General features: G+C 45.4%; 1 protein-coding gene across 12 annotated transcripts in view; it reads left to right on the top strand.

Annotated features, from left to right (window-relative positions):
* The window catches only part of ATF7IP (activating transcription factor 7 interacting protein), a 172,152-nt gene that overhangs the window by 87,980 nt on the left and 58,649 nt on the right, over positions 1-25,523 (top strand). For 11 of the 12 annotated variants that reach the window (XM_030548115.1, XM_030548108.1, XM_030548102.1 and 8 more), the window contains 2 exons: positions 18,423-18,515; positions 19,865-20,010. In XM_030548115.1, coding sequence (XP_030403975.1) covers positions 18,423-18,515; positions 19,865-20,010 — 239 coding nt within the window. The remainder of the gene's footprint in view (positions 1-18,422; positions 18,516-19,864; positions 20,011-25,523) is intronic. The other variant, XM_030548066.1, reaches the window with a different exon arrangement.

Raw genomic sequence — 25,523 nt, 5'->3', positions numbered from 1 at the left:
GTGAACTATCAGGCCTTGATGTCAAAATGTGATTTCACAATATATGGTAAATTTTCAAGTTTTATTGATAATTTACCCCAGCACCAAAGAAAACTGTTTAAAGTCCTTATTTCAGAAGGCTACATGATTGCAAAAACTTTTATACAAGCTTCCCTTGGCACTGTTTACACAGCCTTGTGTTCAGTGGTTACCACGGCTGTCATGCATCCAGGGCCCTGGCGGCAAGCTTACAGCTTTCCCAGGGTAATGCAGAATAGTGTGGAGGAACCTTCTCTTTGAAATGCCTAAACTTTTCAGTAGCAGCAGCAGTGGCTCTTTCCACTCTAAAAGATTCTGTGGCTACTCTGCAATCCCTCAGGATCTAAATAACTCAGTGCTCTCAACTAGCACAGTGCCAGACCTACACCAGACCTGCAATTCCCTGTAGAAAGAGGTCCAGAATTCAGAAAAAGGGTCCCTCTTTAATGGTGACCTCCTCCAAGTGGCCATTTTGACCTGTTGGTCAAAGGTCAAAATCCATTCCCTACTCCAGATCTCTCACTGCACAAAACCACCCTCCTTTCACCACTACTTTCTATCTTTCTGGGAGCTCATCACATCAGAGAGAGGGCTCCTACAGGTGGATTTCAGTGGAATATTCCATCCAGTTCAACCCATTCCTCCTTCCCATCCTTCATCCCCATCCCTCATCAGGGGCACTTCTCATGAGGGTTTTCTAAGGCTAGAAGTTCAATCCCTCCGACTTCTTGGAGTGGTTGAGCCAGTTCTCCCCAGGTTCATTGAGAGAGGGTTCTGTTCCAGGTAATTGTCAATTCACAAGAAAAATGGTGGATGGAGACCAATCCTTGACTGCAGGACTCTGAATATATTTATCATTTTTCAGCACTTCAGGGTCGTAATTCTAACAACAATAATTCTGGGGATTAGTTCATTGCCCCTGACCTCCAGGATGTACACACATTGCCTATAGTTTGTCATTGGGCAAGGATCATTACTTATACAGTGTCCTCCTTTTTTGGCTTTTCAACCACCCTAAGAGCCTTTACAAAGGTCCACCATGATCAGCCTCATCTCCTGACTTCATCTGATACCACAATCCACAGCACAATCTCGCCTGCAGCTATTAGGCCACACGTTTGTGACACCCCATGCCAGACTACACTTTCAGTTCCTTCAGGCCTGGCTCAAGACTGGCCCAGCAAGCACAGTCTTTCCAATCAGGCACATTACCGCCAATAGTTCTCACCTCCCTCCAGTGGTGAAAAAATCATCAGAGATTGTATGGGAATCTTCTTTTCATGTCTAGCCCCATCAAGGGTCAAACCATATACTTCATAACTGGAATAGGATATCTATCTTCAGGACTTCACAGCACAGAGCAAATGGAGTCCCCAGGAAGTATCCCTCTCCACATCAGTAATCTCAAACTCAGGGCAATTCTCCATGCTTGCTATCACTTCCTACTTAACACCAGGAGCCACTCTATCAGAGTGATGCCACTCTGTTGTCCAGCAGTGTGATACATGAATCCGCAATGGGGAGCAAGATTCCAGTCTTTGTGGACAGAGTCAATATGACTAAGGAACTGGTGCATATCCTATCACATAGACCTATCAGCAGTCTACCTGCCTAGAAAATGCCGTAGCAGACTCCCCAATCATGGACCTGCTCAGGAACTCAGCAACTTGATATTTCAGAGCATTTGTCCGTCCTGGGGCCTCTTTGAGATGGATCTATTTGTAATACCATCCAATACAAAATGCCATTGCTTCTGCTAAAGAGGAGGTTACAGCCACAACTAGATGTGGGATGCCCTCCTCATCCCTTGACCCTTGTACCCTTCTGTTGGCAGGCAGGTGTACACCATTGATTGTCAAGGCCCCAAACAAGCTAAAGCAAAAGAGGGCAATAACTAGCTTGATAGAACCATGATGGCCAAGGCACGTGTGGTTCCTGGATCTGCTTCACTGCTCTCTATAGGCCCTTCTTCACCTTCTGCTCATGGTGGATCTCATGACAGAGGAATTGGCCACCATGACCCACCCCAACCTCTCCTCTCTACACCTCAAGGCCTGGCTCCTCAATTGTTCTCGGGCGTGGAAATGTGCTGTTCTTCTGAGATCAAGACCGTACTCCTGAGTAGTAGCAAACTTGCCACAAGAAAAACATACCTGCAAAAGTGAAAGTATTTCTAAGTCCGGTGTGTCCATCAAACCATATCCCCTTCTCAATTGCTCCTTATAAACAAGTATGACTGCCTGTACAGTAACTTGATTTCTTCTTTGAGATTGTCTGCCTTCCTTCCCTTCTGCTACAGAGTTGTACTTCAGGGCATTGTGGTTGAGAAGGAACTGGAGTAGCGACAGGTCTGCTTCTCCTTATATACGTTCATGCCAGAGCACGAGGATGTATAGGGGGAAAGTGTGGACCCACAGACACTGCTAACGAATATCTCTGGTCAAGAGTGCATGGGTTTACGCACATCCTAATGTGGAGCACCCATAGGGACAAACACCTTGAAGAATTCAAGTTACTGCACAGGTAAGTAACCACTCTGTGGCCCTTTTCTGTCATACACATAGCTAGGATTTTATAACAATACATTGTTCTTAAAAACTGCCGTCTTTAGTAAAGTGAGTGCCCAGTTCCATCATGAGAATTCAGTTAGTCTCTCTCCCTTCTGCCATTTGTCCCACACACCCAGAGAAAAAGGGTGGTGGTCCTTTTAGGACCGTAAAATTCTAATTCTACTAACTCAAGATGCTAGACTGTTTTGAATCCTTCTTTGTGCTCTAGTAAGGCCCAAAAAGTGTCAAAAGACCTCTAGATGTGACTTAACAAAATTGATTTGACTTTGTATTAAAAGCTTATAAATGCTTTTAAACATTTAAAGGTCAAAATCCTTTAAACTAAGATGGGGTTAAACTTTTGGTTGGGGAGGGAGTCTACCTCTGCCAAATAGATTTGCCAGGTAGCATCCTGACCCTTTGTTCACAATTTACACACTGCTAGGGTGCAGACTTGGGTACTTGCATTGGTGCGTTTTTGAGTGTTACTGTCTGAAGCCACAGATCCTAGTTCTTTTCCCTACTGTGTGGATACTAGGTATTGATAGACAAAGCCCATTGATCATAATGGTGGACTATCAAAAGAAGAAAACGCTTTTTTTTTTTCCTTCTTGTAAACTGAATTTTTAAAACTTTTTGTTCATTTTTGGTTGCATTACTTTGCGTTGAATAGGGTGGAACTTGAACACCCGCTGGTGACAGTTGTATTACTGTTCTCAACGGTTTTTTAGGTAACTTTTTTCAGTTGGTTAGTAACATGTGCTGTGGAAGTCATAGACTCATAGACTTTAAGGTCAGAAGGGACCATTATGATCATCTAGTCTGACCTCTAATTAGTATGATCAGCCATAACTGCTGCAGGAGGAGTTAGACTTAAATTTTTTTAGAAAATGTAAAAAGAAAGAGAAGATGCTTATAGATGCATCTGAAACTGTTTCACACGAACAGTAATATCAGCTAACTCTCATAACGCTTTTCATCGATAAATCTGAAAGGAGGCTGTAGCTGCAAAGTAAGTACAAACATTTTTTCTCTTTCCTCTCTGCCTCCTGAAATTAACATTTTCAGATCATAGGTGAGATCGTCAAGTGCTATGGGCTCTAGTGCAATCAGTGGGCAGATGACAACAAGCTCTATGCCCTTCTAATCAGGAGAAGCTGATGCTATTTTCCAGCTACTTCAGCCAAGAAATACATTTCTGGAAGAACAAAAATGTGTTCAAACTCTACCCAAATGAAATGGAAGTGATACTAATAGGAAAGTGGAACTAACCGCAGAAACCCTGAAAGCACTTTATTGAGAGCGTCTGCCCCTCCATTTGTCAGGATGATATATTCAAGTCTTACTGAACAGACTGCTTGCTCCTAGAACCCAAATAGAAATAGTGGTAGTGGCCAGAAATAGGTTGCAACCCTTCCTCTCCGATACAGTCCTAGCCATGGTCATGTCTAGAGCAGACTTCTATAGTGCTCTCTAAGGAGGAAAGTGACACACAGGCTGTGTGTGTTGTGCTAGTTGGAAGTCTATCACCTAGGACAAGCAAGTCAATGAGAGCATATCATGATCACCAATGGGCCACTGGCTCCCCATCTGGATCACTTTTAAGATCCTGATCTTCAAAACATGCAGGATATTAGGAGCTAGCTAATATCTGCTATCCTCCAAGAGCACATTTATCACTAAGGACAATACAATTTACAGTTCCTAGTGCAGAATAAAAGGGCCATTCTCATTGGTGGGTCCCTAGTTATGGAATTCCCTATTCTTGGAGATCAAGCTGAGCTGGAGTGTTGCCATGTTTAGAGAACAATCCAAGCTGTGTTTTTACTCAAACCGTCCTTCACTAAAGAAGGCTTCTAAATCATCCAGTGACATTTCCTTCATAAGTAGCATTCAAAAAATTTCAGAAATTTAATATGTTCTAAGGAGGGGCACAGAGTATTGCACTAATCAGACTGCAGTAATGCTGGACTCATTTTATTATAGGACCTAGATATAGTGATTGGCACACTAAAAATTTCTTTAGAGATGCATGTTCTGTTCTTGTTCCTGAGCTTTCTCTCTCATCTCTCTGGCCACAATATTTGTAAAATATATCTATTGACTTTTTACATCAAATATGGAGACTCCTATTCAGGCAGTTATTTTAAACAAGCCCCCAGGTAGTGTAGTGCATATTGATCTAAATTCTGTGGCAAGGCCCTCCAGTTTACTAGTAAGAGCTGCACTGAATGTTAGTGTAATGTTAATATATTCAGTCATAAGAACGGCCATACTGGGTCAGACCAGAGGTCCAATTTAGCCCAGTATCCTATCTTCTGAAAGTGACCAATGCCAGGTGTCCCAGAGGGAATGAAGAGAACATGTAATTCTCAAGTGGTCCATCTCCTGTCTCCCATTCCCAGCTTCTGGCATACAGACGCTAAGGACACCATCCGTGCCCATCCTGGCTAATAGCCATTGATGGATGCTAATAGCCATTGTTGGACAACTTAGTAACCTGCAGTTTTATTTTAAATAATTCTAAAAAATACACTACAAAGTTAAAATCAGTGTTCCACTCCTGAATGGTTTAGAAGGCCCGAATGGCAGCCTCCTTGCTCCATATGCATTGGATCTCTGTCATGACCTAACCTAATCCCCCTGCTTGACCACATTTTCTTAGGGACTTCTCAGTAATTGTGGGCATAGGAGAAAAGGAGTAAGAAGCCATGTAAAGAATCCTCAAAACACAGCCTTTTTGCTGCTAATCTTCACCATGCTCAACCAACATTTCCTCTGCCCCTCCTGAGTGTCTGTGTATTATTTACAGTTTTCCCTACAAGGGGGGAGTTAGTTTGTTCAATCTTCTGCAACTACTGTTGCTCTAAAAAGACAGCAAGAAGAAGACTGTTTTGGGTCAAGAACACAGGCACTGAACTTCCACAACGAGTACCCATATAGAACTTCTTCCTCCTTTGTGTGTGTTTTTTATTTCACTCGACCAGAATAATGAGAAGAATGCAGGGATTTTTAAGCTGCTGCTTCAACACACTGTGCTTAGCAGTCTAGTTGAACAAGTGTCACTGACCCAGTGTATTCACCACCTAAGATGGCTGTATCAGCTGCTTTCCCCTCTTGGAGATCTTCAAGATCAAGTCCTCCAACAAATGCTCATTACAAGAGGAGTTACCCTTGCTCGGCCTCCATGCAAAGGAGTTAATGCTATTTCTCCATCAAGGAGTACCATTGCCTGAAAATCTGGAACATCTGCCTCTAATCTTCCTCAGCCAGTTCTATACTTACTAACCTGATGGGTAAAACCAGAATCTTCATGAAGAACATATAGCTCTCAGATTCAGATGGAATAGTCCTCACAATAGATTTCAGTTTGATGGGCTTTGGGATTCACCTTGTCTCTTACTTAGTTCACAGTGTGGACCAGTTTGGGAGCACAGCTACTCTTTATATGTGAAATATGAGTAGTAAGGAGAGTCTTGTCTGATATAAACCACTTACCTTGGTGTAGGATTGGGTGGGGAAATAATTCTGATCAAATCAGACAACTCAATTAGGGTAGTCCTCGGCAATCAACATGGTAACATAACATAGTACATCTGTTGCATAGTTCTGGGCAGAAAAACATCCATGGAAACTAGCACCATTTCATATCACGGGATGAAGTATGGGACAAACTTCTGGTGGAACACCTAAGAAAGTAAAACAATCACACAGAAAATTTGGCCTTTCATTCAGAGACCTTGTAAATGTTGAGCAACCGTTGAGGAATACCAGATGAATACTAGACTCCACTTACACCTCAGATACACCCTAGAATTTTCCTAACTTGAGCCTAAAATTAGAATCCTAATGCCTTATTTAGGCACCTAAATAAGAGGCCAGATTTTCCAAAGGGTCGAGCACCTGCAGCTAAATATTAACATAGATACTAGGCCTGTCAAGTGATTTAAAAAAATTAATCGTGATTAATCAATAATAGAATACTGTTTATTTAAATATTTTTGGATGTTTTCTACATTTTCAAATATATTTATTTCAATTACAACACAGAATACAAAGTATACAGTGCTTACTTTGTTTATTTTTGATTACAAGTATTTGCATTGTAAAAAGACAGAAGAAATAATTTTCAGTTACCTAGTACAATTACTGTAATGCAATCTCTTTATCATGAAAGTTGAATTTAAAGATATATAATTATGTACAAAATTACTACATTAAAAAGTAAAACAATGTAAAATTGTAGAGCTTGCAAGTCAACTCAGTCCTATTTCTTGTTCAGCCAATCGCTAAAACAAACAAGTTTATTTACATTTGCAGAAGATAATGCTGCCTGCATTTTATTTACAATGTCATCTGAAAGTGAGAACAGGTGTTCTTCGAGTGATTGCTCATATCCATTCCAGGTAGGTGTACGCGCCGCGCGTGCACGTCTGCCGGAAACTTTTTACCCTAGCAACTCCAGTGGGCCGGCAGGTTGCCCCCTAGAGTGGCGCCAGTATGGCACCAGATATATACCCCTGCCGGCCCGCCCGCTCCTCAGTTCCTTCTTACCGCCGTGTCGGTTGCTGGAACTGTGGAGGGCGGCTTGCTGATCTCCACGTCCCTAGCTCTCCTGTTCCTGTTCGTCGTTTGACTTGTAAATAATTCTTAGTTAAGTAGTAGATAGTCTTTTAGTATAGAAATAGTTAGTTAGAATCTTGTAAATAGTTATCGAGCGTTGCCTGCGGGTGGGCCATTGCCCTCCCCGGCACCGGGCCCATGCCTGGCTCGCCGGGTTTCAAGCAGTGCTCGGTGTGCAAGAAGCCGATGCCCACGAGCGATCCCCACGACGCGTGCCTTAAGTGCCTAGGGGAATCGCACATTAGCGACAAGTGCCGCATTTGCAAGGCTTTTAAGCCTCGCACTAAAAAGGAGAGAGATCAAAGACTCCGCGCTCTCCTTATGGAAGCGGCTCTGTCTCTGGCACCGGCGACACAGTAAGCCAGTTCTACTCCGGCACCGGACCGCGCCGGCACCGGCAAGACTCCCCGGCACCGACCATCTCCGGCACTGGGAGCAGATCTACGTCCCTCGGCGTCTGCGACACCATCAAGGCAGGCCCGAGTGGACCGCCCGGCACCTACCTTAGCCGCGGCACCGCCTGCAGGACTGCTGTCGACTCCGGGCCCGGAAGGTCCGTCGAGTCCAGCCCCACCTAGCTCCCCCATAAGATCAGGGTTCGAGCTAAGGGTCCTGTCGATGCCGGAGACTTTCACCTCGGCTCGGGACTTAATTGCACTGACGGAGCCATCTCAGCCGCAGCCGGCACCCCGGGACGCATAACTTCCAGAGGTAAGCCGATGCTTCGAGCGCTGTCTCCCGAGTCCTGGCACTGATCACCCCGGAGGCGCGAACGCTCACGCTCGGGGCGCAGCTCGGAGTCCCGGCACCAGTCGCCCAGACGGTACTGGTTGTACTCGCGGCACCGATCACCATCCGCACGGTCCCGGTTGGGCTCATCTCACCGCCGGCACCGAGACTCCAGGAGCCGTTCACCTCGGTGTTCGGCCCCACGGTCGACCTCCCGGCACCGAACCGGTGGCAGGTCCCGAACCCGGTCGACCTCCCGGCACCGCACTGGTGGTAGGTCCCGGTCTCCGCTGCCGTCCCGGCACCGTATTCTCAGAAGGTCGCGGTCCCGCTCCCGGCACCGACATTGCTCCTGATCCCGGTCGGGATCTCGGCACAGATCATCACGCCATTCTCGGTCCCGATCCCGGTACCGATGTGGGTCGCGGCACCGAGGGGAGCGTCAGTCATGGCGCATAGAGCTGCATACCAACCAAGCTCAGCGCCCCCCTGGCCTTCTAGGGAGCCGTCAGTCTCCTCCCACACTGACAGTGTCTATGCCATGGCACAGGACAGGCACACGGCCCTGTTCCAAGACCCTCCACCACAAGAACGAGGGCCTCCACAGTGGGGGTTTTGGACCCCATGGGCATACTCTCAGGCCCAGGGTCCGCAACACATTACCCCTCGCCCTGTGGCGGAGCGCAGACCACCGGAGGCAACGGCATCTAGACCCCCTCACTCCCCAGAAACAGACGGTACTCACCGGGACCCAGAGCTCCCTCCAGAAACGGAGGTGCAGCCCCTCACGGAACCCCCCGTGGACACTTTGTTGCCAGGGGTCTCCTCGTCCTCGTCTCCGGATGAGGCAGTGGCGGGTACCTCGTCCTCCAATCCCCCCCCCGCACTGGATTTGAGGGCACACCAAGACCTCCTCCGCCGAGTGGCACAGAACCTGAACTTGCAGGCGGAGGAGGTGTCGGAAATTGAGGACCCGGTGGTGAACATCCTTTCAGCCGATGCACCCACCAGAGTGGCCCTACCCTTCATAAAAACGATCCAGACTAATGCCACTAACATCTGGCAGTCACCGGCCTCCATCCCTCCGACCGCTCGAGGGGTGGAGCGAAAGTACATGGCCCCCTCAAAGGGCTATGAATACTTATATGTTCACCCGACCCCCTGCTCGTTGGTGGTCCAGTCAGTGAACGATAGGGAGCGCCACGGGCAAGAGGCCCCAGCGCCCAAGTCAAAGGAGGCGAGGCGTATGGACCTCCTGTGCCGCAAGGTCTATTCAGCGGGGGCGCTGCATCTCCGGGTATCAAACCAACAGGCCCTCCTCAGCCGCTACTTCTTCAATTCCTGGGTAGTGGCGGGGAAGTTTGCAGAGCTCTTGCCCCAGGATGCACGCCAGGAATTTTCCACCATCCTGGACGAGGGCAAGAAAGTAGCAAGAACATCGGTACAGGCCTCCCTTGATGCTGCCGACTTGGCCACTCGGACCCTAGTTTCGGGGCTCACGGTGCACCAGATCTCTTGGCTGCAGGTCTCTGGCCTTCCGCCGGAGCTCCAGCACACAATCCAGGACCTCCCCTTCGAAGGCCAGGGCCTGTTTTCAGATAAAACAGACCCTAGACTAAAAGATCTTAAAGATAACAGGGTCATAATAAGGTCGCTGGACATGCATACGCCGGCGACACAACGCAGGCCATTCAGGCAGCAAAGACGGCCATACCCTCAGTTCCGACCGCGGCAGGACCCTTCGAGGCGCCGAGGCAGGAACACCCGCCGCAGGCAGTCTGGTGGGCAAACGGGGCAGAACCAAGGCTCCACCAAAGCCCCTCCAGGGCCTAAGCCTTCATTTTGAAGGTGCGCCCGAGGGCGCAGTACCAGTTTCCCCTCCGGATCCTTCCCTGCGGTTTTCCAACCGCCTTTCCTTTTTCCTCCCGGCATGGACCCAAATAACATCGGACCGTTGGGTCTTGCATACGGTGCAGGCTGGTTATCGCCTGCAGTTTTCTTCGCCCCCACCCTCCCACCCACCATCCCCGTCCCTCTTCAGGGACCCCTCTCACGAGCAATTCCTCCATCAGGAAGTGCACGCGCTCCTTGCCAAGGGAGCCATAGAGGCGGTTCCGGAAAACGAGAAGGGCAAGGGTTTTTATAGACTCATAGACTCATAGACTCGTAGGTCAGAAGGGACCAATATGATCATCTAGTCTGACCTCCTGCACAAGGCAGGCCACAGAACCCCACCCATCCAATTTTATAACAACCCCTATCCCAGGATCGAGTTATTGAAATCTTCAAAATTGGTTTGAAGACCTCAAGCTGCAGAGAAACCACCAGCAAGCGACCCGTGCCCCACGCTGCAGGGGAAGGCGAAAAACCTCCAGGGCCCCTGCCAATCCGCCCTGGAGGAAAATTCCTTCCCGACCCCAAATATGGCGATCAGCTAAACCCTGAGCATGTGGGCAAGAGTCACCAGCCAGCACCCAAGAAGGAATTCTCTGCAGTAACTCAGTTCCCATGCCATCCAACATCTCCCCGCAGATCATTGAGCAGACCTATCTGGTGATAATCCAAGATCAATTGCCCAAATTAACAATCCTATCATAACATCCCCTCCATATACTTATCAAGCTTTGTCTTAAAGCCAGGAAAGTCTTTTGCCCCCACTACTTCCCTCGGAAGGCTGTTCCAGAACTTCACTCCCCTAATGGTTAGAAACCTTCATCTAATTTCAAGTCTAAACTTCCTAATATCCAGTTTATACCCATTCGTCCTCGTGCCTACATTAGTACTAAACTTAAATAATTCCTCTCCCTCCCTAACGTTAACCCCCCTGATATATTTATATAAAGCAAGCATATCCCCCCGCAGCCTTCTTTTGGCCAGGCTAAACAAGCCAAGCTCTTTGAGTCTCCTTTCATAAGGCAGTTTTTCCATTCCTCGGATCATCCTTGTAGCCCGTCTCTGAACCTGTTCCAGTTTGAATTCATCCTTCTTGAACATGGGACACCAGAACTGCACACAGTATTCCAGATGGGGTCTCACCAACGCCTTGTATAACGGTACTAACACCTCCTTATCCTTGCAGGAAATACCCCGCCTGATGCATCCCAAAATCGCATTTGCTTTTTTAACAGCCGTATCACATTGGCGACTCATAGTCATCCTGCTATCAACCAGCACCCCAAGGTCCTTCTCCTCCTCCGTCGCTTCCAACTGATGCGCCCCCAACGTATATCCAAAATTCTTATTATAAATTCCTAAATGCATAACCTTGCACTTTTCACTATTGTATTTCATCCTATTTCTATTACTCCAGTTTACAAGGTGGTTCAGATCTTCCTGAATAGTATCCCTGTCCTTCTCTGTGTTAGCAATACCTCCCAGCTTTGTGTCATCCGCAAACTTTATTAGCACATTCCCGCTCTTTGTGCCAAGGTCAGTAATAAAAAGGTTAAATAAGATCGGTCCCAAAACCGAACCTTGAGGGACTCCACTAGTGACCTCCTTCCAGCCTGACAATTCACCTTTCAATTCGACCCTCCGGAGTCTCCCCTTTAACCAGTTCCTTATCCAACTTACAACTTTCATATTCATTCCCATCTTTTCCAATTTGACTAACAGTTCCCCGTGCGGAACCGTGTCGAACGCCTTACTGAAATCTAGGTAAATTATATCCACCGCATTTCCTTTATCTAAGTAATCCGTCACCTCCCATTACTTTCTAATCCCCAAATCCAAGGGCGGCCTCAGGCCCATCCTCGACCTGCGGGAACTCAACAAGTATATCGTGAAGTTGAAGTTCCGCATGGTATCCCTTGGAACCATCATCCCATCCCTGGATCCCGGAGACTGGTACGCCGCCCTTGATATGCAGGACGCCTACTTTCACATCTCTATTGCCCCCCAACACAAGCGTTTCCTCCGCTTTGTGGCCGACCGCCAGCATTACCAATTTGCGGTCCTTCCGTTTGGCCTCTCTATGGCCCCGAGAGTGTTTACAAAATGCATGGCAGTCGTCGTCGCACACCTTCGACGTTGCCGCATCCACGTCTTCCCCTACTTGGACGACTGGCTGATCCAAGGCACGTCGGAACTGCAGGTCCGCGACCATATCGACAGGATCAGCACCCTCTTTGCGGCCTTGGGCCTCGTAATCAATGTGGACAAGTCTACTCTACTCCCCACGCAGCGGATAGAGTTTATCGGGGCCATTCTAGACTCTGCCCTGGCCAGGGCCTTGTTACCCTTGCCCAGGTTCCAGTCGTTGTCGGACATCATTCTACGGTTGCGAGCGGCCCTGCTGACCTCAATACGAATATGTCTGGCCCTTCTAAGCCACATGGCAGCCTGCACGTTTGTAACGGCATATGCCTGACTCCGCATGAGGCCTCTTCAATCATGGCTCATTGCGCAGTATCGGCCGGCCAGACAGTCATTGGACACGGTCGTCACCGTCCCTCAGAGGGTGCTGGACTCTCTTCGCTGGTGGCTGGACCAATCCGTAGTCTGTGCGGGGCTCCCGTTCCATCCGCCCCAACCTTCGGCATCCCTGACCACGGACGCCTCCGATCTGGGCTGGGGGGCTCACTGCGGCACCCAGAGAACTCAGGGCTTGTGGACACCACAAGAGATCAACCTCCATATCAACGTATGAGAGTTGAGAGCGGTCCGCCTTGCTTGTCAAGCGTTTGTCCATCTCCTTCAAGGTCGTTGTGTCGCGGTGTTCACCGACAACACGACGACCATGTTTTACATCAACAAGCAGGGCGGCACCAGGTCCTCTCCCCTCTGTCTTGAGGCAATATGTCTCTGGGAGTTTTGCATAGCCCATTCGATTTACCTTTCTGCCTCCTATCTCCCGGGAGTGCGGAACACCCTAGCGGATCGGCTGAGCAGATCCTTCCGTTCGCACGAGTGGTCCCTCCGTCCGGACGTCGCCCTCTCACTCTTCCAGAGGTGGGGTCATCCCCGGATGGACCTCTTCGCGTCCAGGGTGAACAGGAAGTGTCGAACATTCTGCTCCTTCCAGGGTCGGGAGCCAGGGTCTCTAGCGGATGCATTCCTGATCCCATGGACAGCCCACCTGTGTTATGCTTTCCCGCCCATTCTGCTGATTCACAGAGTTCTCATCAAGGTGCGCAGAGACAGAGCCCGGGTGATTCTCATAGCTCCAGCATGGGCCAGACAGCACTGGTACCCCATGTTGCTGGACCTCTCAGTAGCCAACCCAGTTACCCTGCCCCTTCATCGGGACCTGATCACTCAGGACCACGGCAGGCTCTGTCACCCGGACCTTCTGTCTCTACACCTTACGGCCTGGCTCCTGCGTGGTTGACAGACTCCAAGTTGCGATGTTCCACCCCGGTTCGCGAGGTTCTCATGGGCAGCAGAAAGCCTTCCACCAGAGCGACTTACACAGCTAAGTGGAAGCGTTTCTCCTGCTGGTGTTCAGAGAAAGCTCTTCGCCCTATGGAGACTCCCGTCACCACTCTTTTGGACTACATCTGGTCCCTTAAGACCCAGGGTCTGGCATTGTCGTCCCTCCGAGTCCACCTAGCCGCCATCTCCGCGTTTCATCCTGGAGTGGACGGATGTTCTGTCTTCTCTCACCCTATGGTGGCGAGATTCCTGAAGGGGCTGGAGCGGCTTTATCCACAAATTCGCCCTCCGGCCCCTTCATGGGACCTCAACCTGGTCCTGACTCGGCTCATGGGCCCTCCATTCGAGCCATTAGCTACTTGCTCCCTGCTCTACCTCTCGTGGAAGACCGCCTTCCTTGTGGCCATTACCTCAGCTAGACGAGTGTCAGAGCTGAGGGCCCTCACGGTGGACCCACCGTATACCGTCTTCCATAGAGACAAGGTACAGCTGAGGCCTCACCCTGCCTTTCTTCCCAAGGTGGTCTCAACTTTCCATGTGAACCAAGAGATTTTCCTCCCAGTCTTCTTCCCCAACCCCATTCGTCCCGCAGGGAGCAGCAGCTCCACTCGCTAGATGTCCGACGGGCACTAGCATTTTATGTGGACAGGACCAAAACCTTCCGCAAGTCCCCTCAGTTATTTGTGGCAGTAGCGGACCAGGTCAAGGGGCTGCCGATTTCCTCCCAAAGGTTATCTTCATGGATTACCTCCTGCATCAGGACCTGCTACGACCTGGCCCAAGTTCCGACTGGCCGTGTGACTGCTCACTCCACCAGAGCACAGGCATCATCGCTGGCTTTCCTCGCCCGCGTGCCAATACAAGAGATCTGTAGGGCGGCGACCTGGTCATCAGTCCATACATTCGCTTCCCATTACGCCCTGGTCCAGCAGTCCAGAGATGATGCGGCCTTTGGTTCTGCAGTGCTCCAGGCCGCGACTTCTCACTCCGACCCCACCGCCTAGGAAAGGCTTGGGAATCACCTACCTGGAATGGATATGAGCAATCACTCAAAGAAGAAAAGACGGTTATTCACCTTTGTAACTGTTGTTCTTCGAGATCTGTTGCTCATATCCGTTCCACACCCGCCCTCCTTCCCCACTGTCGGTGTAGCCAGCAAGAAGGAACTGAGGAGCGGGCGGGCCGGCAGGGGTATATATCTGGTGCCATACTGGCACCACTCTCTAGGGGGCGACCTGCCGGCCCACTGGAGTTGCTAGGGTAAAAAGTTTCCGGCAGACGTGCACGCGCGGCGCGTACACCTACCTGGAATGGATATGAGCAACACATCTCGAAGAACAACAGTTACAAAGGTGAGTAACCGTCTTTTCTCATGGCACTGTTGTAGCTGGTGTCGCAAAATATTTACGGGCCAGATGTGCATGCTCTTCAACCACCATTCCAGGGGATATGCATCAATGTTGATGACAGGCTCTGCACAAAAACCATCCAAAGCACTGCAGCCCGATGCATATTCATTTTCATTATCTGAGTTAGAAGCCACCAGCGGAAGGTTGATTTTCTTTTTTTGGTGGTTCAGGTTCTGTAGTTTCTGCATCAGAGTGTTGCGCTTTTAAGACTTCTGAAAACATGTTCCCTACCTCGTCCCTCTCAGATTTTGGAAGGCACTTCAGATTCTTAAATCTTGGGCCAAGTGCTGTAGCTATCTTTAGAAATCTCACATAGGTGCCTTCTTTGCATTTTATGAAATCGACAGTGAAAGTATTCATAAAATTAACAACATGCTGTGTCATCATCTGAGACTGCTATAACATGAAATATATGGCAGAATGTGGGTAGAATAGAGCAGGAGACATACAATTCTCCCCCAAAGATTTCAGTCACAAGTTTAATTAACACATTATTTTTTTTAAAAAGCGTCATCAGCATGGAAGCATGTCCTCTGGAATGGTGGCCGAAGCATGAAGGAAGATATGAATGTTTAGCATATCTGGCACGTGAATATCTTGCAATGTTGACTACAAAAGTGCCATGCAAATGCCTGTTCTCTCTTTCTGGTGACACTGTAAATAAGAAGAGGGCAGCATTATCTCCTGTAAATGTAACAAACTTGTTTGTCTTAGCAATTGGCTGAACAAGAAGTAGGACTCAGTGGACTTGTAGCCTCTGAAGTTTTATGTTGTTTTGTTTTTAGTGCAGTTATGTAACAAAAAAAAATTCTACATTTGTAAGTTGCACTTTCAAGAGAGAGAGATTGCACTACAGTACTTACATGAGGTGAATTGAAAAATGTCTTCTGTTTATCACTTTTACAGTGCAAATATTTGTAATCAATATATACTCTTTGATTTCAGTTACAACACAGAATACAAGATATATATGAAAATGTAGAAAAACAAAATATTTAATTTCATTTGTAGTCTCTTTAACAGTACAATTAAAACTGTGATTAATCACGATTAATTTTTTTGAGTTAAATGCATAAGTTAACTGCGATTAATTGACAGCCCTAGTAGGTACCTAACTTTTAAGCATCCAAATTGGAAAGTTTGGGCAAGAGTGCTGCAACTGTTTATTTAGAGGCCACATATGTGAATTAGCCATCATGGTTACACCTTCCCTCTGGTACCTTCCTGATTCTCAAGATTCTTAAGAAAACAAGGAAAGACAACGCTCAGATCATCTTGGTGGCAGAAGACTGAAACTGCAGGGCCTGGTACACCACTCTGGTTTGGCACTTTTAGATGGTAGTGGACAGAGACCTTAGAAATGGGTGGATTATTTGGGGATGGGCATTCCTTCTCAAAATATTAAAACTTCTATCCCTAGGTTAAATTTTTCATCCAGACTTACAATGTTCTCTAAATCAATGGTTGTTGAACAGAGAGAGAGTTGACACAGTTAGCAATGGAGATCAATGGGGAATCCTTTCACAAAGGAAGGTGATTGTGTGCCTCCTCATCATACTACAGAATCTGGTCAAAATGGTATAAAATAAATGGATCAGATTAATCAAATCTACAATGGCTAACATATTTGATTTCCTCCAGAAAGGATTGCACAAGTGCCTTACCCTGTTGTCTGCAGTTCAGGGAAAGACTATTGGATTATTCTAGTTTCCCTGAGACAGGCTTTCCTTGTCTCCAGATTTCACAAAGCCATGCTTCTTCAGAAGCTAACTTGGAAATCCATCACTGCTTCCCTAGAGTCCTTTTAATCTCTTTTAATGTACGATGCCCAGCTTTTCTAAGAGACTTCTTACCCTTGAAGTAGCATACTGGGGGCCATGATCTGTGGCCATATTGTAATAAGCCATGTTTGATTTTAAATAACAACAAAATGTCTCTGAATAGCTCCCTTTTCTGCCAAAGGTATTTTGGCCCTGACTACCTTTAAACAGGAAGTATTTTCCATTTTTTGCCCCAACCTCAAAGGCCCAACAGAAGGAAGATAGCACACTCTTGGCATATGTATAACTGTAAAATTCTATTCATTCAGGACAATGAAGTGACAAGTTTGTTTCCAAAAAGGATAAACCGCTTTTAAAATGAATTGTTCCTACATATATTAGATCTTGAATCACCATAGTCTATTAGGTAACCAAAGATTCTTGTCTTGATGGTATTTAAACCCACTCTTGAAGAGTGTGGCTAATTTCTTGGAAGACATCTATACAATGTTCTCTTTGCATGTTCTTTCTAACCTTCAAACTGGACTCTTTCACATTCTTGGATGAAAATTTGGTAGCTGTGTTCTGAGGCACATCATTTAGTAGTTCTTCCAATGTGCTACAGTGTGGCTCAGTACCACTCCATTTGGTCATTTATCACCAGTCTGTTGCAAGTGGACCCAGTTGCTGGATCCCACATGCTTCCAGATCACCTGAGTAGAGTCCAGTCACTATTCTAGCTATGGGGTTTTAGGAAGGACTCCTGGCCTCAGACCTCTTGTCAAAATCCCTTTTTGGAGGACAAGTGAATCCGCTGCCCTAGACCCCTGAAAACAGTGAGATATTTTGACACCCACTCCCCCCTTGTTGCTTACACATGCTCTTACAATCTCCACTTTTATGAGCACCCTGAGCATCCAGTTTAACCCCTTTAAGGACAATAAGGCAAGAGGTGCCCTAAATACTCCAGTAACAGCTGTGTTCGTGAAATGAAAAAATCTCTATGCTCAGATTCACACAGAAAAACAATAAAAGACAAACATACTATATCAACTGTGGGTGAACACTTTTCACAAAGCGATCACTGTATATCTGATTTCAGCCCTCATCCTCAAAGGCAACCTTCAGTACACCTTCAAAAGATGAGCCTATAAGCTTAAATTCACAAGCTTGCTAGACACTAAAAATCATGGACTGAAAAGAGACACTGGATTTATGACTTATTACAACAATCTATAAACTATTAATCCCAGCCCAAGGCTTTTTTTTCATATTTTCATTTTCACACTGATTCTATTTCCCAGATCTGAAGAAGAGCTCCGTGTAAGCTCAAAAGGTTGTATCTATCATCAACAAAAGTTGGTCTTTTAAAAAAAAAAAAAAATTACTTCAACCACCTTGTTTCACTTATTAGTTCAGGAATATTAAAGATGGGGGAAAAAACTTCTCCACCTTATGGCTTCCAACATAATCTAAATGTGGATTTATTTACAAAAAGAAATATAAAAATATGAATACTTTGTTAGTGAAGAACTAAAGCTTTTGTGTACCTCTTTCGTGAACATGAAAAATGCAGTGACATCTGGTAGGCAGCCATTTTAACATCACTTTAACTGAAACATTTTATTTCTTCAGTAGTTTAAAGATAACTTTCAGAAAGTCAGGTGATTTTCAAGCTGTTTAAATAAATGGAGAATTTACTTCGAAAAGTCTTTTGCTGATTTATACTGTAGTTATTTTGATTTTCAAAGTATTTCGTCCCTTCCCACCCCCACTTCTCCTTTCCTTTCTCAAATGGCTGTGTGAAAGTAGCATAGGAATCCCAAGGTTCATCAGCTAAAACTAGACTGACTGAAAAGAGACAGTGGAATTATTTTACCCTCCATGAGGACTCTCATTTTAATACTGTTTTTATAAATGAATGTAAAGAAATAAAATTTGGTCATCTGTTGTGTTTGCAGAAGAGGTGGAAGAGGAGGAAAAAGAAAGCAAGGAACAGGATAAAGAGAGAGAAAAGGAAGAGCACAAAGAAGAAGAGAGACATCCAGAGAGAAGTAGGTACCGTAAAGGTGTTAGGTCTTATTGACAGGAAGAATGAAAGAATATCAGTGTAGTGTTGCTCTAGAATTAAATTCTCAGAGTCAGCCTTTGTTTCAGTACTTTAATGTGAAACAGATGTTTTATCTAATTGAGAAATATTTACATAGTAACCAAATATCTACCTTAAACTTAATAATATATTTTTAAAAGCTGCAGGTTGAAGTGCATGCATGCTACTGAAGTCCTGTTAACCACATGAATGTTCCTAGAAAACTTCTGTCTGATAGTCCAGGGACAATGCTCATTCCACTCAGATCTTTTCTTTTGAGTTTGATTTCTACCAAACTTGCAGACACTTTCTGATGGACAACTCAGAGATGGAGCTTTAGCACCTGTGCTTTCTTTTGGTATGAAAATTCACAGGGAGAAAATTTGAAAGTTGACACTCTGCAATAATCAATATCCTCCTTTAAAAATACTCTTTATTCTATAGATACTTGCACTATAATGGTATCTTAAATTAAAAAAATCAAACTTTTCTAAACATAGGTAAGTAGTTTAGTTTAGGTGGTAATGCAAATTTTTAGAAGTTAGCTGTACTATATTTGAAAACCATAAAAATACAGATATCTGCAAGACTTGAATTAGAGCTCATAGTAGGTATGCAATAAAAAGAGATGGAAAAGGTATACAAGTCCATCTCTCTAAACCAATATTAAACTTAATTTTTAATTTACTCTATCTTCTCCTTTTGTACCAAGCTCCCTTTTTCTTTCTGTATTTATGCTTACAATAGCCTCCATTCATTGTAGCTTAGTCAGGCTATGGTATATATACTTAGGTCACTACTGCATGCTGTGGCAGGAGAGGGGGAGGGGCTGGATGGGGAATCCTGCTGCACCCCATCTCTCAGTACAGGGAATTACTGCCCTATGTATCTCTATAGGGTTCAAAGGTGAGGAAGGCCCATTGTAAAGAAGGTAAGTGAGAAGGAAAGAATGGTACTAGAATGGTCATGCATTTTGGGGGAGCAGTTTGGCAGGCTCTGTGTGCCCAAGATGGCTGCATATTTTCATTACCTCATTTAAATTTACAGAGTATGTCTCTTTAGAGTATTATAGGTTTAAAGGGTGGTTGTACTTTGGTGCATTGAATCAAAGTTCCATACTGAAGTCACAGTGTAGGGGTTTTCTGGTTTATGAAAAAATAAATTGAAGATCTGAGATTTTTCCAAAGATTCTGTCATCCTTTGAATGACGAGTGATTGGACTTGAAAGAAAGGAAGCTACTGATAGCTGTAGGCTTCCTTTGGTTGCTGCTGTTCTTAAGATTCCTCAGTGGTTCCTGTGCCATATGCTTCCAGGTGAAGTGTCAAGAAGGAAGCGTTCCAAATCAGAGGATATGGACAACGTACATTCTAAACGTCGTCGGTACATGGGAGAAGAGTATGAAGCAGAGCTCCAAGTAAAAATTACAGCCAGAGGGGATATTAACCAGAAGTTGCAAAAGGTATACTAGATCTTGCTGCAGAATGGAGGTGTTAGAAATATTTTTAGTAGGAACCCACAGCTCTTCTATTGTAGCTCTTTCACTTTGAGTTCTAGCCTCTTTTCTTTGGACATAATTTCCATATCAACCTGTAAATCACAAAAATAATTCTGTGCCCTTCACAGTCCTTATCATTGATCAAGACCTTTTAGGTCAGGGGTCCCCAACGTGGTGCCCACCTGGGTGTCTAAGTGCGCCTCTGTACTGGCTGGCGGATAAGCATCGGCCAAGATGTTGCCGACGAGCAGCATCATCCAGAGGCATCGACGCCAAAATGCTGCATCATTCCTCGAGCACTGTCCACATTCTGTGGAAAAAATAGTATTGATATGTAATTGAAGAGTGTGTTACAAGAGGAGGTAGGGTGAATTAAGATTTCATGGACAAATCTTAAATTTGGCATTTCCTAACTTTAAAGTACTTAACTTTACAACCTAAGTAACATTCTTTTGTTGGTTATTGTATGTAATCACTATATAAAATGCAAAATCTGGAGAATGTTCTCCATCAAATGATAACTATTCTCAAGCAGGTCAAATTTGGGGTCCTGTATAACTAGACAATATCTTTTTAATGTATAATTGTTGGTGATGCTCACCTCTTTCAGTCTGAAATCATTCATGCTGAGGTTGACTTATAAGTATTATAAAAGATTCTAATGTTTTACTTAGAAATTTTACTGATTTTTGTTGCTTCCACTGTCTAGCTGTAGTTTAAGTATGACTTCCGGGAGGATGAGAATGTTTGTATCCTATTGTTTCTTTGTGAAGTACAAAGAATATCTCAAGGATTTAAAAAACAAAATTCAGCATACTTTTAACCTTAAAAAAATCCAGGAATGTATAGTATTGTCTGCTGCTTTTTGTTGGAGAATTGGTGGGGGAGGAAGAGGAGTGAGAGCTCTCTCATTTGGAGTTGTTTTTGAAAATGTGTTCAAAAGTGTACTGAATTGTTTCCAAATAGTGTTTGGACAATCAGTGTGAATGAGAGTCAAATCTAATTTCAAATAGGGATTTAAAATTAAAATGTTTTCTACATTTTCCTACACCAATGGTACTGTCATGCTCCAGCAAAGACTCTCTGACCAGACTGACTCTGTAGGTATGGAAGGACAGGAGTCTACCACATGTTGCCTGGTTGAAGCATAGGCTAGGAATTTTTTGTTTTTTTTAAGTGCATGGATATCTTCAAAATTTGTCTGTGTTGGGAACTAAACTACATTTGGAAAAAGTTCAGTAGCAACTATGTTTGAAATGTTCTTTAGACCAGAGCCAAGTGTAAAATACATTTTAAATTTAGGCTGGGCCTAAGAGAACACCTTCACTAATGAACCATTGTCCTTCTCTGCAAACAAAAATGCAGCCTGCATGCTGTTTGCTGCAACTTTACTGATATATTAGATAGTAAAATGAAATTAAAACCATTAGAAAAAATAATTATTTGTGGGTTTCAAGAAAGTTTTTTGCTCCTTTTTACAGTTGTGTGATTGAAGAAACATCCTAGCGTTAGAAATGATAGAACTTCTGCTCAAAATGTTCTCCAATTTTATCTTTCAGCACTTAGAATTTTAACTGCTTCTTGGAGTGATGGTCTCTCTGTGTATTCCACTGTGGGGGCATATGAGTTCCATGCTCCTGAGACCAGAAGATTTTTGTTAGAAGGGTCAACTGGTCTGTGCTTATGCTCTTTTTCTCCTTGTGCTCGGAACCAAGGACGTAAGGGGCAGTGCGGACCGAAGGCCTCTCCAGTTTCGTTCTATTGCCCGTGTTCTGAGATGGAACCCTTCAGGGTCTGCAGCATTTGCTACTTTTTGTTACCTGTACATAATTGTAAAGAGTCTTTTGTACTACTTTTAGATAGTTTAATATTTAGCAAGTTAGGACAAGTTTAGGATGGGGGGAGGGCATTCCTTCCCACCCCTCGTGGGTGATTAATATGCCCAAGATCCCAGGATTCAAGAACTGTTTCCTGCCCCTGCTAGTCAGCAATGTTCACCTAAAGTTCCTCTGCTGCTTTGGGCAATCTTATATTTCCTCAAAGTACAGCATATGCTGATCCTTCCCCAGCAGAACTCGCCAAGCCTGTGAGTATATGCTTGGAAAATTTCTTATGGATTCCACAGCTGGGCCCCAGCCTGAACAGTCCTCTAATCGGTTGGCAGACGCACCAAGGAGCATGCCTCCAAGCATGATGACTTCCAGTTCTAGGGCTGATAGAAGTAGAACTGAAGACTCCTCCACTCAGGAGCATCAGGAGGGTGACAAACATCTTCATAAGAGATGAGAGAAATCCCACTCCAGGTCTGCTTCCAAGAGGATGACCTCTTCCCTTACATTATCTAAGTCAAGTGAGACTTCATTTCCTAGTTCAGGAGACTCAGGAGCACATAAGGGACACAGTCTCCCATTTCTGAAGAGCAAGAGTGCTCTAAGACCAGCATCGTTCACAGGAGCAATACCATCCATGGTACCAACAAAAGAGAAGCACCAAGTGCCTCCTGCCAGGGGAACTGTTGCACTCCGAAGACTGGTCGACTGGCACCAAAGACTCTGACCAGACAAACTCCACCTGTACAGGATAGGAGTCCTCTGCACTTCTTCACATCTGGGGGGAGAGATATTAACCTTGAGGTTATAGTCATCGTCCTTGGATTTTCCAGTACTCTCACATCCAGTCCTCAAATGAAAGATCCTGACACCACCAGTCCAGGGATGGCATGAAAGAGGGAGTAGTTCTCCGGTACCCTCCACCAGCTGTGGCATCACAAGAGCCACACTATCACCCATGGAATTGAAACTACCTATTTCTCTTCAGGTGAATCAGGCATGAGCGAGAGAGCATCATCACCTCCACTAAAGTGGGAGATTAGCCCAGATAGAGGATCCAGACTCTCCTGGGCTTCTTTATATTGTTAAGATAGTGTACCCATCTTGGGACCAGTAGTACCCTATGCCTTTGGGCCTCAGTCATCATTGGACTGCTCTGATTGGGACCATGGGACCCATATATATGCTATCATGAATTGGTATGACCACATCGGGAATCATGACATCCCTCTCCTTACAGAGAGGAACTGGAACCCCTCAGGAACTAATGGAGGAGAAGGAAGATCCAGAACAAATAGCTCTGACGAGACTGTCACCATCATCCCCTAGACCTATTAGTAGACTAATGAAAAATGCATCATGGACTGTGAAATCTGATCTTTTGCGTGCTTTTACCCTCTACTATTCAGATTCAACTGGGAAGATCAGTGTTTCTTATATTGGGGGTCCTGACCCAAAAGGGAGTTGCAGGAGGGGTCACAGGGTTATTTTAGGGGGCTTGCAGTATTGACACCCTTAATTCTGTGCTGCATTCAGAGTTGGGCAGCTGGAGAGCAGCGTCTGTTGGCCGGGCACCCAGCTCTGTAGAGGCAGCATCCCACCAGCAGTAGCGGAGAAGTAAGGGTGGCAATACCATACCATGCCTTCCTTCCTTCTGCACTGCTGCTGCTCTCCAACTGCCCAGCTCTGAAGGCAATGCCACTGCCATCAGCAACGCAGAAGTACATGTAGCAGTACCACACACACACCCCTACAATGACCTTGTGACCCCCCACAACTCCTTCTGGGGTCAGGACTCCTACAGTTACATAACGGTGAAATTTTAGATTTAAATAGGCTAAAATAATGAAATTTATTTTTAAAATCCTATGACCATGAAATTGACCACAATGGACCATGAATTTGGTAGTGCCCTACATGTTAAGTAGGGTCTCTGACACATTCCAAATCCCTGTGGAGGAAGTGCAAGAGAGATCTCACAAACTCCTCAACGCTCTACGAAGTGCAGGGCCTAGCAATGTTGTACTCCCCATTAATGAAGCCATCTTAGAACATACCAGAGTGGTCTGACATGCCCGAGACACATGCTTTATCCAAATCCAAAAAGGACAGAAAAGATGTCTTTGTACCAGTCGAGGGAGCAATTTTTTTTATTTACACATCTTGCCCTGAACAACCTAGTGCACCAAACAGTCACTGAAAGAAGCAGAAGCAGGTAACATCAACCAAAATCCGCCACTTCCGATAAGGACCTGTTAGAGAAGAAACTTTTTGGTTGGTTGTTTTTTTTGTTTTCATTTTCGCTTTAGTCAGCCTGCAGTTCCATCAAATGTCAGAATATGATTGTGCCAGTTATTCCAAGCTGCTGGAATTTACTAATAAGCTCCCACAGAAGGACAGAATACAGTTCCAGGCACTCATTAAAGAAAGCAAATGGATTGCCAGTTCAACCCACTTAAGCCTTAGTTGGTCCAGCAGACACAGCCTCCTTATTGATGACTGCTATTGCCATGCATAAAGCATCATGGCTTCAGTCCTCTGGGTTTCCCAGGAAAGTGCAATGTACAGCAGAGGGTTTGCCTTACAGGGAACAACCTGATCAGTGAGAAGACAGATGATTCATTGCACTCATTGAAGAGCTCAAGGGCAACCCTCCCATTACGGGGGATCTATACTTCAGTGCTAAGGAGGAAATTCCACAGGCAGCAACTGTATAGGCAACAACTGGCATCTCAACTTTTTTATCATCAGAGAGGCTATGAACCACCGAGAAACAACAGAGGGCACAGCAGAGCAAGCACAACGTTCTTCCGCCTTCCAACCTCTACCTCCCACTAAGAAACATTTTTGATGGGAGCTTCAAAAGCAGCAAATTACGCCAGATATCATGTTCTTCTGCCCAGTGTAGTGGCCATCTAGCTTGTTTTTTCCCAAAGTTGGCAGACAACAGGCAAATGGGTCCTCAACATCATTCATACCAACAACAACACAGAGTTTCTTTCCCTTCCACCACCAAACCCCCCTTCTCTAGCCTCCTTCGGGAATCTCTCTCTCTCATTATTGTTATTTCAAGAACTAAATTCCATTCTTCATCAAGGAATCATAAAGCTGGTGCCGCCTCAGTACTGGGGAAAGATTTTTTACTGGAAAAAAAAATGTTCATCCCCAAAAAGAAGGGAGGATGAAGACGCATCTTATATCTCAAACAGCTCAGTGTCTTCATCTGTGGATTGAGGTTCAGCATGGTCACCCTGGTTTCAATAATGAACACTTTCTCTGAACAAATATGACTGGTTTGCAGCGTGCGATACAAAAGATGCCTACATCCATCCCTCACACAGAAGACACTTGAGGTTTCACAATAGATCTGAACCACTGTCAGTACAGAGGTGCCCCCTTCAAGCCTGTAACAGTGCTAAGGGTATCTGCAAAGGTAAATAAATTGTGGCAGTCATTCCTGATGTCATACATCATCAGTTTTCTTCTACCTCAGCGGCTGGTTACTGATGACAAAATCTCATCAGGAGGTACGGACAGCAACCTCATCCCTGTCAATCTTCTGTGTTCATTGGTAATTTAGGTAAACACAGAAACGTCCATTTTAGTTCCCATGCAGACTGTAGAGTTCATCATGGCACCACTGGACTC

The sequence above is a fragment of the Gopherus evgoodei genome, chromosome 1 (assembly GCF_007399415.2).
Source record: "Gopherus evgoodei ecotype Sinaloan lineage chromosome 1, rGopEvg1_v1.p, whole genome shotgun sequence".
Classification (NCBI taxonomy): domain Eukaryota; kingdom Metazoa; phylum Chordata; order Testudines; family Testudinidae; genus Gopherus; species Gopherus evgoodei.
The sequence above is the reverse complement of the archived record's forward strand: the minus strand, read 5'-3'. Positions and strand labels throughout refer to the sequence as shown.